At 48.9% G+C, this 13518-nt stretch overlaps 1 protein-coding gene across 1 annotated transcript; it reads left to right on the top strand.

The window, feature by feature from the left end:
- Window positions 1-164: 164 nt before the first annotated feature.
- LOC308462461 (uncharacterized protein) lies at window positions 165-13518 on the top strand. The gene is made up of 7 exons (XM_080980115.1): window positions 165-312; window positions 8800-8823; window positions 9131-9165; window positions 9410-9595; window positions 9693-9821; window positions 10721-10960; window positions 13082-13518. The coding sequence occupies exons 1-7, from the start codon at window positions 281-283 to the stop codon at window positions 13258-13260; spliced, it is 825 nt and encodes a 274-aa protein (XP_080836241.1). The 5' UTR covers window positions 165-280; the 3' UTR covers window positions 13261-13518.

Below are 13518 nucleotides of genomic sequence, written 5' to 3'. Positions count from 1 at the left end.
GCATTTGGGGGTGGCTAAAAGGGGAGCCCAGATCCACCTGCCTGAAGGTACCAAGTGGTGACCCAGGCCGGGAGCCCAGCGTCCCTCGGGGCCAATCCCTGGCCAGGCTCTGACCTTACAATAGGCTGCGGAACCCTGTTTCCCAGGAGACCAGGAGGGTTGCTTGAAAGGACCCTTAGATCAGCTGACATCGCAGACACCTGTCTCCTTTGGAGAACTGCCTTCTTTGGATCCGTTGAAAGCCGAGGGAACGGGTTTCTGCCTCCCCTGTGGTGGCACCATGGCCGGCTGTTTCACCTGCTGCCACAGAAGGTAAAGTCAGGGGGGGAGAGGGGAGACACCTGAAGCCTTTTCTGTCCCCCAATGCCCAAAGACAATCTTTGGTAATAATAATAATAATAATAATAATAATAATAATAATAATAAATAAATTTATTATTTATACCCGGTCCATCTGGCAGGGTTTCCCCAGCCACTCTGGGCAGCTCCCAACAGAATTAAAAGCAGAATACAGCATCAAACATTAAAAAACTTCCCTAAACAGGGCTGCCTTCAGATGTTTTCTAATAGTCTGGTAGTTGTTGTTCTCTTTGACATCTGGTTCCACAGGGCGGGCGCCACCACCGAAAAGGCTCCCTGCTTGGTTCCCTGTAACCTCACTTCTTGCAGGGAGGGAACCGCCAGAAGGCCCTCGGAGCTGGACCTCAGTGTCTGGGCTGAACAATGGGGGAGGAGACGCCCCTTCAGGTATACTGGGCTGAGGCCGTTTAGGGCTTTCAAGGTCAGCACCAACACTTTGAATTGTTATCTGACTCTTCTAACTCCTGTGCAGGCTGTTATGTGAGACAAAAGTTTCCCTGGTGAATATTCGGAGAGTTTTCTTTCTCGTCTCCGTTCAGTTTGCAGGAGAACCCCACCCAACCCAGCAAATATTCAGAAAAATGCTCCCCGCTGCCCCCAATTTCTCCATCCACAAATAGGATGAGGAATCCTGGGAGCCCATCCTACACTCCACCCTAAAATACAAGCCCACCTCTCCAGGGCCCACACATGCCCTCTTGGGTGCTCCTTCCTTGGGTGCATTTACAGTGTCTTAAATTGCATTCAAGGGGCTAGTCCTTTGCAGCAGAAGCACCACATGATAATAATAATAATAATAATAATAATAATAATAATAATTATTATTATTATTATTTATACCCCACCCTCCCTGGCCAGGGCTGGGCTCAGGGCGGCTAACACCAATAAAATTACAATTAAAACAATGGGGGGGGGGGAACCAATTTAAAATACGGGTTAGAATACAATTTAAAATGCAGCCTCATTTTAATAGTAGCCCATAGATCGAAACCATAAGAGGAGGGAAACATAAGGGTCGGACTGAGTCCAAACCAAAGGCCAGGTGGAAACAGCTCTGTCTTGCAGGCCCTGCGGAAAGATGTCAAGTCCCGCAGGGCCCTAGTCTCTTGTGACAGAGTGTTCCACCAAGTTGGGGCCAGTACTGAAAAGGCCCTGGCCCTAGTTGAGACCAATCTAACCTCCTTGCAGCTTGGGACCTCCAAAATATTGTCATTTATGGACCTTAAGGTCCTCCGTGGGACATACCAGGAGAGGCGGTCTTGTAGGTACGAGGGTCCTAGGCCGCATAGGGCTTTAAAAGTGAAAACCAGCTCCTTAAACCTGACCCTGTACTCCACCGGGAGCCAGCGCAGCACCGGGGGAACGTGATCCCATGGCGAGGACCCTGTAAGAAGTCTCGCCGCGGCATTCTACACCCGCTGGAGTTTCTGGGTCGGTCTCAAGGGCAGCCCCATGTAGAGCGAATTACAGTAGTCAAGCCTGGAGGTGACCATCGCATGGATCACTGTGGCCAGATCGGGGCGAGAAAGGGAAGGGACCAGTTGCTGTCAGCCCCCTTCAAGGCCCCCCTCTGGGCTTCTGCAGGACACTGGCCTGCCTGTTGCCCTGGGGTAGACTTCAGAAGGCAAGCGGGAAAAGGATCCACACCAAATGAATCGGAGGTCCCGGCTCTGCTTTGAGGAGGGAAAGGCTGCTGGGAGAGACTCACTAAGCCTGCCTGGGAGTCAGAGGCTGACGGCCGGCTGGGAAGCTCCCCATCTCTTGAGATTGTCTTGGCCTCACTCTGATGGAGGATTCTGGCCCCGGCCAAATCGATGGCTTGAACCTGCCACCCCCTGGCAGAGGCATAGGAAGGTCAGGTGGTACGTGGTGCGGAAAATTTATTGTCATGCCCCCCACACATTGATTTTAATTTTTTTTGCCTGCAAAAATGGTTTTACGTAATGGTTTTCTTACAAAGGAACATGGATTCTGAGCCTCTGATAACAATCAGGCGACTATGGACAGATTCTTAAATCTACAAGATTGATTGTGTTTTGGCTTATGTTATTTTATTTCTATTTATTACTTATTTATTTAATAAAATTTATTTTAAAAACCTGCATAGTGGTTTACCAAAACAACAACAAAACACCACAGCAGTAAAATCAAGAAAAATTAACAATCCTACTTTAAAACATACAAAAGCTAAAATATTAAGATTAAAATTACTTCAATTTCCTAAGCATCTAGGTATGCTTGTCTAAAGAAGAATGCTTCTAGCAGGTGCCTGAAAAGAGTCTAGCAAAGGCACGTGCTTTGTTGAAATTTCAGCCTTTACGACAAAGGAAAATGGCCAAGTAAACGGCTATTTTCGTGGAGGAGGATCAATATATTAACTGATATGCGTGAAATTTCATATGTAGCTATATAATCCCTAGTGTAGTAAGATAAGACCTTTGGAGCAGGCATTTTTTTAAAAAAAGTTTTTTATGAACTGCCCTGGTAGGGCAGTAATTGTTGCTTGATAATTTGTCACCCCCCTCCATGATGGCACCTGGGGCAGCCCCCCCACGCCCGCCCCCCCTTTCCTTGGCCCCTGCCCCCTGGGCTCAGGGGCTCAGGCAGTTTTGGTTTTGGCTCTTGACATCCGCCTGCTCTCTGGCTCACCCCCTCCAGACTGGTTCCCTGGTGGGGAGTCAAGCCTTTCAGATCCGTCAAGCTCCGTATTGTCAATTATTCTGAGCGGCAGGAGTGTCAGGCGAAGGACCTTCTCAAGTCGACCTGACAATGCCTTGGGTGCAGCCTGGGGCATTCTGAACCGAGCCACGGTCCTTCCCTAAAAATAAAGATTCCTGGCCTCATTAGTGGGGTGGAGAGGTGGGGGAAAATTCACATTTGTGAACCAATGCTCCCCTTTGGTTTCAGATAGCACATGGGTAGACGCAGGGCCGGATTTAGGTCTGATGAGGCCCTCAGTTACTGAAGGTAATGGGGCCCTTTATATGTCCAGCTGTCCTTTGTCAACAACAAACGGTCGCTGTTTTTTGTGTTGAATATACGATACGATAATCTTTATTGTCATTGTCCCATACAGAACAACGAAATTGAAAAAAAATCTACATCAGACATTCAAAAACCAATAAGCCTGGTTAACCCCCTAAAAACTCTGATACCCCATAATTAAATACAATATACTCCCATAGAGACTACCTTACACTGTGTTTAAAAAACAAAATCGCATTTGGATAGAAACTGTTTCTCAGGCGGCTAGTCCTAGTTTTAATAACTCTGTAGGCAGAAGCTGAAAGAGATCATTTCTGGGGGGGGGGGGGGGGTGTACTATACTGCACTATCTCTGCAGCTTTTTTATGACACCTGGAAGCATAGATTTGATCCAAGGTGGGAAGAGAATATATGCTATACGGTAATTTGTGGACCTAATAGGTATCTCAAGCCATTTGCCCATGTTGCCATGCAGCCAGTTCATGCAGAATGTAGGCACCCTATATATAGAAAGGAGCAAAGCAGGGATATTTGAGGGAGCAGGCGGGGCCCATGACTTACACCAGAGGAGCCTACACAACACTCTTGCTGTAGGTAGGCTTTATTTTATTTGTTTCTTATATTTTGGAAATGTACATCCAGTCTTCCCGCTGTAGCCTTATTGGAGTTCACCAATTGAGTCTGCGTTGCTCCGGGACAGGAGGAAGGAAGTCAAATGACACCGAGTTGGTTCAAAGAAAGAGTTTATTCTGCTCTCCAGTGTGGTGTAGTGGTTAAGAGCGGTAGTCTCGTAATCTGGGGAACCGGGTTCGCGTCTCCACTCCTCCACATGCAGCTGCTGGGTGACCTTGGGCCAGTCACACTTCTCTGAAGTCTCCCAGCCCCACTCACCTCACAGAGTGTTTGTTGTGGGGGAGGAAGGGAAAGGAGAATGTGAGCCGCTTTGAGACTCCTGAAGGGGAGTGAAAGGCGGGATATCAAATCCAAACTCCTCTTCTTCTTCTTCTCCGGATAGCAGAAGGCACTTGCGTGATCAAGTCCACAGCAAGTCCAAAGAAATGACAAGTTTCATGCAGTATATATACCCTCCAGGCATCCTCTCCCCCTTCCCCAGCCACGTCAACTTGTATACGCAGGTTGACATCACATATGTTCCTGTTCTGGTACTCTCAACCATAAAAGGATCTTCCTTCCTGTACTTCTGACCATAAAAGGATCTTCCTCTTCCTACTCTTATCTGGGAAGACGTCATAATCTCCGGGAACACGCTTTTGGCATTTTTCCCGGACATTGGTCTTGCGTGTATTTTGTGGTCAGCACATAAGATAAAGTTCTGACGTGTTTTCTTTGTTCCCCTGGAGAGCCAAGCCCATCCCTTGCTGTGACTGATAAAGGAGAGAACTGTTTATGCAGTTGTGTCCTTATTATGGTTTTGCTCAACAGTTCAAATTTTATGCATTTAAAAGTGCTCTCTTTTGAAAGAACAAAAAAAGGGGGGGTTGAGTCAGTTTTTAAACTTACTACACAGAAACTCATTCCTTCACCCCCTTTAATTTTTTGGGGGCCCCCCAAGAGAGTGGGGCCCTAAGCTACGGCTTGTTTAGCTTATAGATAAATCTGTCACTCGTCTACCGTAGACGAGTCTCAAAAGCCTGGGGCACAAATTTTCACAGCTCTCTTGTGGGTAGGGTGGCTTATTTGCCAGAAGCAGTGGCCTAGCGTGGGGGTCCCTGGGCGCACAATTGGGGCGCGAACCAGGCACCCCCTTCAGAGATCCCCATTGTGCCCACCCTGCCAGGCTCCAGTGGTGAGGGCTGGGTGAGTGCGGACATTATCTTCACCCTCTGCGCTCGGCCAGCCCTCACTGCCACCAAGCGGGTGCTCAGGCACTGGGCGGGGGCCGGGGGGGTGAAGATCACCCTCCGCCCTCCCCAGTCCTTGCTGCCACTGGTGCGTGAACACCCACCTGTAGAAGTGGGTGGCGAGGGCTGGGCAAGTACGCTCTGCCCCTGCCTGGTACGTGTGGACATGCAGCCTTCCCAGGCTCTGGCAAAGAGCACCACGCCCCTGGCCAGAAGGAACGGATTTGGCACGAACCCTGGAAGTGTCTACTTGATTCTGGCCAAGCTAAGCATCCTGGTGTATATTGTCAGAGTCGAGTAGACACTTCCAGAGTTCATGCTAAATACTTTGGGTAAATGAGCCCCCAGAAAATCTGTGCCCTGGGCTTTTTCACCCCGTCTACCCATGTACTATCCGAAACCAAAGGGGCGCATTGGTTGCCAGACATGAAATGCATTGGAATCATTTTCTGCTCCCCCCTCCCCCTCCATGGTTCTATATATAACTTCTGAAATTAAATTTTCTGTTTTACAATTTGAAATACTCATTTATACATCCTTAAGATACCAATAACAACAATAATATTTTTTTATTTCTACCCTGCCCATCTGGCTGGGTTTTCCCAGCCACTCTGCGTGGCTTCCAACAAAAGCTTATAAATACATCAAAACATCAGTCATTAAAAACTTCCCTAAAGAGGGCTGCCTTCAGATGTCTTCTAAATGTCAGATAGTTGTTTATTTCCTTGACATCTGATGGGAGGGCGCCACCACCGAGAAGGCCCTCCCCTCCCTGCTTCTCTTTCCATGGTTCATTTTCATAAGCCCCAGCTTATTTTACAAAAACTATACCATTCTGTATTCCATTATTGCATCCATCAAAGCTTATTTACGCCGTTGAATTTACCTTAATTCTGCCAGTGTTTCCCGCTGTACACAATTATTCCCCATATATTCCAGAAATGTTTTCCAGCCTTCTCTAAACGTATCTTCTTCTTGTTTTCTTATTCTATATGTTAAGTCTGCAAACTGCGCATATTCTGTCAACTTCAGTTACCATTCTTCTTTGGTTGGGGCCTCCCTCCTTTCCCACCCCCTCCATGGTTCTGAGTACCAGGAGGCTGATGAAAACAGGACAGTGCCTCCTGGTGCAGTCAGGCTCCTCTAGCTCAGCCCGATCTTCCTTCCTTCCTTCCTTCCTTCCTTCCTTCCTTCCTTCCTTTCACTTTATTTCATTTACAAAATTTACAAAGAACAAGAATAAATTGATCCTCAACTACCTATTCTAAGATATAAATAAATATTACAATGTACAGTCCTACGTCGGGTTACAGACGCTTCAGGTTGCGTGTTTTGGGGTTACGGATGTGCCGAAACCCAGAAGTACCGGAACGGGGTACTTTTGGGTTTCGGCGCTCGCGCATGTGCAGAAACACTAAATCACGCTTTGTGCATGCACAGAAGTGCCGAATCGCAACCTGCGCGTCCTGCACGGATCACGTTCGCAACCCGAGTGTCCACTGCACTTAATAAAAATGTTGAGAGATCTAGGATAAACTTGACCCTGGCTCAGCCCTTTCAAGCCAGACTGGCAGGCGCTGTCCAGGGGTTCAGGCCAGGAGGCATCTTTCCCGGGGGGCCTGATCCTGGGACCTTCTGCACGCAAAGCAGACGCTCTCCCCACTGCGTGGCAGACCTTCCCCAACGTGGCAAATGGACCGATGTTACAGAGCTTTCCTAGGGATCCCTGCTACCAGCGGCGGATCTCCGGCTCTCCAGTTTCAGCACCTTCGCCTCTGGCGCTGCTTCTTCTCTCAGGCATGGTGGGGGCGCGCCCAGCAGCGCCCTCTCCCCGGTTCCGCGCCCCTCACACTCCCCTAAATCTACCTCGGCTGCCCCCCACGTGCATTTGCAACAACCCCGGGACCCGCGTTCAAATCCACGAGACTTGGCTCTCGCCTGAAAGCCTCTCGCCGCGGAGTTGCCTCGTTTGCCCAGCCATCCAGCAGCGACCAGGCGGCGAAGCCTCTTTTGGGACTCTTCTCCGGGCGCTTGGGATTTGCTCCCCAACAATCAGACCAGCTTTTCAAGTAAGAATAGAAAGGTTTACTTACAGGGAACTTGCGCCCTTCGGTGCTGTATGGATCTAGGCAGAGGCACAGGAGATCGACCGAGAGCAAAAAAATCCCTGTTAGCAGGAAGGTCCTTTGCGTGCGTCTGCAGCCGCCAGACATCCCTTCGGTTCCAGAGCTCAGCGAGAGAGAAATGGCACCGCTTGCAAAAGGCAAACAGATCCTTTTCCTCCTCCTGCTGGAGAGATGCGGGATCACGACCACACGGAGCCCGGCAGCTTTCTCGAGGATTTAAAGACTCCGGTTGTTCTCCCGTGCCGGATTCACCTATAAGCTAAACTAGCTGTAGCTTCGGGCCCCGCTCTCTTGGGGCGCCCCCCAAAATTAAAGGAAAAACAACAACTGGATGTGCATTTCCAAAATGCAAGATAAAAAGCAAAATAAAACCTACTTACAGCAACAGTCTTTTGTGTTGTGTAGGCTCCTATGATGTAAGTCAGGGGACAGCAAACTTTTTCAGCCGTGGGCCGGTCCACTGTCCCTCAGGCCTTGGGGGGGGGGGGGACGACTATATTTTGAAAAAAATAATGAACGAATTCCTATGCCCCACAAATAACCCAGAGATGCATTTTAAATAAAAGGACACATTCTACTCATGTAAAAACACGCGGATTCCCAGACTGTCTGTGGACTGGATTTAGAAGGCGATTGGGCCAGATTCGGCCCCCGGGCCTTAGTTTGCCTACCCATGATGTAAGTCATGGGCCCCACCTACTAGCCTGCTCCCTAAAATATCACTGGTTTGCTCGTTTCTATATATAGGGTGCCTACATTCTGCATGGACTGGTTGCAGGGCAAGATGTGCAAATGGCTTTAGGTATCTATTAGGTTCATCAATTACCAGGCAGAGGGCCTTCTCAGTAGTGGCGCCCGCCCTGCGGAACGGCCTCCCACCAGATGTCAAAGAAATGAACTATCTGACGATTAGAAGACATCTGAAGGCAGCCCTGTTTAGGGAAGTTTTTAATGATTGATGTTTTGATGTATTTTTAATCTTTTGTTGGAAGCCACCCAGCCACATCGGCAGGGTATAAATAATAAATTATTATTATTATTAAGCATATATTCAACACAAAAAAATAGTGACAATTTGTTGCTGACAAAGGACAGCTGGACATATAAAGGGCCCCTTTACCTTTGGTACCTGAGGGCCGCATCCAACCTAAATCCGGCCCCGACTCCAGTGCACAGTTGCATTTGTCTGCATTAAATTTCCGTAGTTTTTTTAGATGATCTTTATTGAGTTTTTAGTTACATACTATACATACACATACATTATATTTCACATTTGTTCTTGCTCCCCGGAGCTGACTTCCCTCCTTCCTTCTTAAACATAAATTTTTCCCATTCTTTTTGATATGTTTCGTCACCCTGATGTCGAATTTTTGCTGTTAGTTTGGCTATTTTGGCTACCCTGTCTGCATTAAATTTCCTTCCAAGAAATTCGCCTCAATGTTTTCCTCCTCTTTCTCCTTCCACAGGAGCAGATCTGAAAACAACACAAAGTGAGTGGCTCTTTCGTGCCCTTGAATGTACCTTTGATAAGAAAGTATCAGCTTCCAATTGAGGAGGGTTTGACCCCGGACGGAAGTGGTGGATGTTTCTTCAGCAGGGAGAAGCTGCTCATCTGGCCCATGCCTGGAAGGTCTAGGGCAGACAGACAGCCAGGGCCGCCGGGGTCGTTTGGGGAGGGTGCTGTGCGTGTCCCACAGCCAGGAGGAATTGGGAAGGGGGTGACTCGTTCTCCTTGACATCCTGGGGGGCATTCCCAGTGCCCTCCTGCTGCAAAGAGCATTCCTTGCTTCTTTCCAGGCTGCCGAAGACGAAAGAGGAGCCACAGGAAGGGGGTGAGTGGGGATCTGGGGGTGTCTAGTCCAGCAACCCAGATCACTACCCAAATTCATACCCCACCCCACCAACATGCTGGGCTCTGCTTGGGGACGTTTGCCCCACGGGGGGCTGCCAAGGAAACCTGCCCCCTGTCCCTCACCAGCCTGACCCCTGTTGCAGAGGAGGCAGGTCAGGGCCAGAGCCAACTGGGCCAGCTGTCACCTGCTCTTTCTTGCTAGTCACCTTTCTTTCCTCCTGCAGAAACCCTCCCTGCTGCTCCTGCGACTCCTCCTGCCCCTGATCCAGAGCCCCAACAGCAGGAGGTCAAGCCGCTCCTGACCAGCCCCCCTGCGGAGACCCTCCTGGACCCCACCAGGGGCTCCCTGTTGCTTCTGCAGAAGCATCTGCAGGTCCTCAAGGAGATGCAGGGCCAGTACCTTCAGGCAGGTAAGTCTTGGAGAGGGGCACCTCCTGGCCTCCAGCCGGGGAACCCTCTTGCCAGGGGTCTGATCCTTTCCCTCTCCTTCTCGCTTCCCAATTTCAGAAGTGAAGATCCGCAGCGCTTGCCATCAGTTCCCGCGCTCCCTGCGGGCTGCCAGCCTCCAGATCTGCCGCACCCGGCGGAGGCTCATTCGCACAGAGGTCCGCCTGCAGCGTCAAGCCAGCAGCCCTGGTGCGCCTCTTCGGAAGTTGCTGCGGGTTTCAAATATTTGCCAAATGGATTTTAACCGTCTTGATTTATAATGTTAACATTGCAGCTTCTTCTTTTTTTTTTTTTTTTTTTTTTGCAAATTACTTAGAAGGTTTATTACAATCCAAGTGGTGCACACATTTCGACACTCAAATAAATAGGATGAACATAAACAGGCTCTTATTGAAATAAAAACTGTCCAGTCCAAAAATATGGTTCCAAAGCTTTACTAACAGAACTTGTTCAAAACAGACAAAAAAGCAAATAATGTTACATCAGATAGTTGCATAATATCATGTGCTTGTCCAAGCATAGGAACAACATCTTAGAAATAGGAAATTACTTCACCTGGAACTGAAAACAACGCTCTGTGTTTCCCACACACGGACTACCTTAGCTGTGTTCCTGGAGAGAGATGAAGCACACACTTTTTCTCCGGTGGCCTAAGAACAAAGACTAACTCACAGACCTGAAATGGAGATTTGTAACTGAATACCTTTCTCAGGTGATCTATGTTAAACACCTCATGTCAGAGCAGCACAGCTACATCAGCAGCTGACCATTAACCTGTTAGGCATTCTGAGAGCTCTAGTTGACCTCAATGGAATTTTCCAATGTTAAACCTTTAGCAATACATATACAGAGCCATTTTCCATTTCAACGTACAATTAAACAATACTTAACACATCCTTGGCCAGGCTCTGACAAAATGCCCCCATTCCTTTCTGTTTTGCTGGCCTCCAAGTTCCTCTTGTGGCGTGAAATCAGCTTAAAATGGTAAACGGGGGAGGGGGGTCAAGCGGGTGGATGCTGGGGGCTGCTGGCCTTCCATGCCTGCCAAATTTATGCTTTCCACTGCCCCACCCTCCCGTTTCTTGCAGGTGTCTGCCAAAGCTCCCCAGGCCCAAGCCTGTCATCTTCGAAGCCCACTTTGGAGTCGACTTCGGCCTCCAGCTCTGGGGAGGTGGTCTCCATCACGCCCACCACCTCCAGCTTCTCCCTCCCGCCCCACCCGCTTTCCCCGCCTCCCCCCTCCCCACCCCTCCTCCAGCCAGATCTCAGGGTCCTGCAAAAAGCGTTGGAGACCTTGCTCGAAATTGAGGCCCACCAGCTGCAGGAGCGTAAGTACCAGACAGAAGCTCCCCCCGTGGCTCTTCCTTTTGATCCTGTTTACAAGATTCCTTATAAATAAGCCCCAGGGTTGGTGACATTCCTATAATATAAAGTTATAAAAAAACAGGTATAGAATCAGAAAGGAACCCAGAGGCTCATCCAGTCCAACCCCTGCTATGCAGATAAAACTGTTTCCAGTGGAGAACAGCATACATTTCAGCCAAAGGAGTCCCACAGAAATGGCAAAGGCTAAGGTGAAAAAGATTAAACCTCCCACAACGAAGGTGCCAGGTGCAACTCCATAGGGAGGGATCTTCACAATGTGGGGGCTGACACAGAGAAGGCTCTGTCTCCCCACTCTCTCTTGCCCTCCAGGCCACAGTCCCCCATACTTCTGAGGGCCAGTGGAACTACCATGGAAGATGGCCTCACCCCTGCAGAACTTTGCTCCCGAGGAGGTCCTAGCAATGGAGATGGTCTTTCAGATCATCGACACCTTATTTTGCATGTATATTCAGGCTGAGAAGAAGATGATGGGGCTCCCAGCATTAACACTCCGCAGGGGTCAGCAAACGTTTTCAGCAGGGGGCCGCTCCACTGTCCCTCAGACCTTGTGGGGAGCCGGACTATATTTTGGAAAAAAAGAAGGACAAATTCCTATGCCCCACAAATAACCCAGAGGTGCATTTTAAATAAAAGGACACATTCTACTCATGTAAAAACACGCTGATTCCCGGAACGTCCGCGGGCCGGATTGAGAAGGCGATTGGGCCGCATCTGGCCCCTGGGCCTTAGTTTGCCTACCCATGCTCCAACGGATTCCCCTTCCTCCCTTTAGGGTTCCTGGTGCATCACCAAAACTATCCGTTTTGGATTTGCACAGAGAGCAAGTCCAGCCTCTGTGTCTTTTCCAGAGCCAGGCCCCAAACTGCCCGATTTCCTCCTTTGAGCACGCAGACACCCTTCAGCCAGAGGTGCAGCCGCCAGAATCCCACCTCGTCCCAGACATTCTGTTATTCAAAGTTCAATGCCCATGGATTCTGAAATATACTCAGAGTCGCAAAGTGATTTCATGCTCTTTATTCAGCTCATAGTGGTGAGGAGGAATGAATGAAGGTCCCCTCAAAGTATCTGCTTTATATACATTATTTACACAATGGGCTGCACATGATTGGCTAATTCCGGAATTCTACTGTAAGCCAATCAGGTTGTGGATTCACTTCTATCTGGAGCATGATTGGGTGGTTCCTGCCAACCAATCATACTGCTGCATTGTTCTAGGACCAATCAGACTGCTGCATTCTGAATCCTATTGTTCTAGGACCAATCAGACTGCTGCAGTTTGGATCCTATTCAACTCAGTACATAACAGATTCCCTAAAACCCATTGACATCACAGCGACCCACAGCAATTGCAAAGGCACAGCAACTGGCCTCCCAACCTGGGAAGGGGCCAGGAGCACCCGGGACAAGGAGGGGCCCTCATCCACCAGCCCATCACCTTCTCTCTTCTCCTTGTAATAAACAAAAATCTGCCCTCATTCCCTTATGGGGGACACAAGAGCCCTTATAGAGTCCTTTGTAGGTTCTCCATCAGTCGGAGAAAAGAACAGAGGCCAACCAGAGAATATTGAGAAGCAAAGCCTGATCTTTATTGATCTGTTGCAACAGGGTGCTCCCCTCACACGCAGGAAAGGAGGAGGACCCAGAACAAAGGTGTGCCCGCCCTTATATAGACATTTTAAATTGCCCGCCCTGGAGTCCAAGACCAGCGCCAGAAACATCATACATCCATCACAGACAAGGTGGTCTACAACAGAACTTTGAATGCTGTTGTTTTTCCTGTCTGGCAGGTTATCTGATAATGCCTTATCTGATAGCCTTTCCTGGTAGTCTGGCCGTTCCTTAGAGATGGCGTTTTCCCAATTCCTGAGACAATGGGAAGGTTCTCTGACCCCCTCCCTCCTTGCAGAGAAACTACTTGGTCAGTTTGGGAGTCAGAATGGTTTCAGGGTTGTTTTCCTGTGCTGCTTCAGACATGTGGTTTATATATTTATGTGTTTGCTTGGTACATTTATGACTCTTTACTATATATCTAAGACCTTACTTTTTTTTATTTCCCCCTGCAGGGAAAAGGGACGTTCGGACATGCCAGGAGTGCCTGAGGTCCCTCCGGGAGTTGAGGGCGCAGCTGCAGAAAGTGCGGAGCAGACTCTGGCGGGTGGAGGCCATCCTGGGCATCCAGGTGCCCCCCAGGGAGCTGGAGGCGGGAGAGCAAGAGGAGGAGGAGGAGGAGGAGGAAGAATGAGCCCCTCGCAGGCGCCCCAAACATCCACATTCAGAACATCCAAATTCTCTCCCTCCTCTGAAGATGCTGGGCGGCAGATCTGCTGTTTATTGTCTTATTTGCACCCGTTGCAAGTAACTAATCTTTTCAGACAACATTTTAGACCAAGGATTAATGACTGAATGCAGGACGGCCTTTGTTGAATTTTTTCTTAGGCACTATTTAAGGATATTTTAAATTAAATTTTCAAATAAGCCCGCAATAAAGGAAACATCAGAA

Source organism: Podarcis pityusensis (genome assembly GCF_964106645.2).
Source record: "Podarcis pityusensis genome assembly, chromosome: 14".
Taxonomy (NCBI): Eukaryota; Metazoa; Chordata; class Lepidosauria; order Squamata; family Lacertidae; genus Podarcis; species Podarcis pityusensis.
The sequence above is the reverse complement of the archived record's forward strand: the minus strand, read 5'-3'. Positions and strand labels throughout refer to the sequence as shown.

What these genes read in the sequence shown, in the direction of transcription:
- LOC308462461 (XM_080980115.1), top strand. Translation starts at nt 281, where the DNA reads ATGGCCGGCTGTTTCACCTGCTGCCACAGAAG. An exon ending in GGGCCAGTACCTTCAGGCAG is followed by an intron (nt 9,596 to 9,692) that starts GTAAGTCTTGGA and finishes TCCCAATTTCAG; the next exon opens with AAGTGAAGATCCGCAGCGCT. An exon ending in GCGTCAAGCCAGCAGCCCTG is followed by an intron (nt 9,822 to 10,720) that starts GTGCGCCTCTTC and finishes CGTTTCTTGCAG; the next exon opens with GTGTCTGCCAAAGCTCCCCA.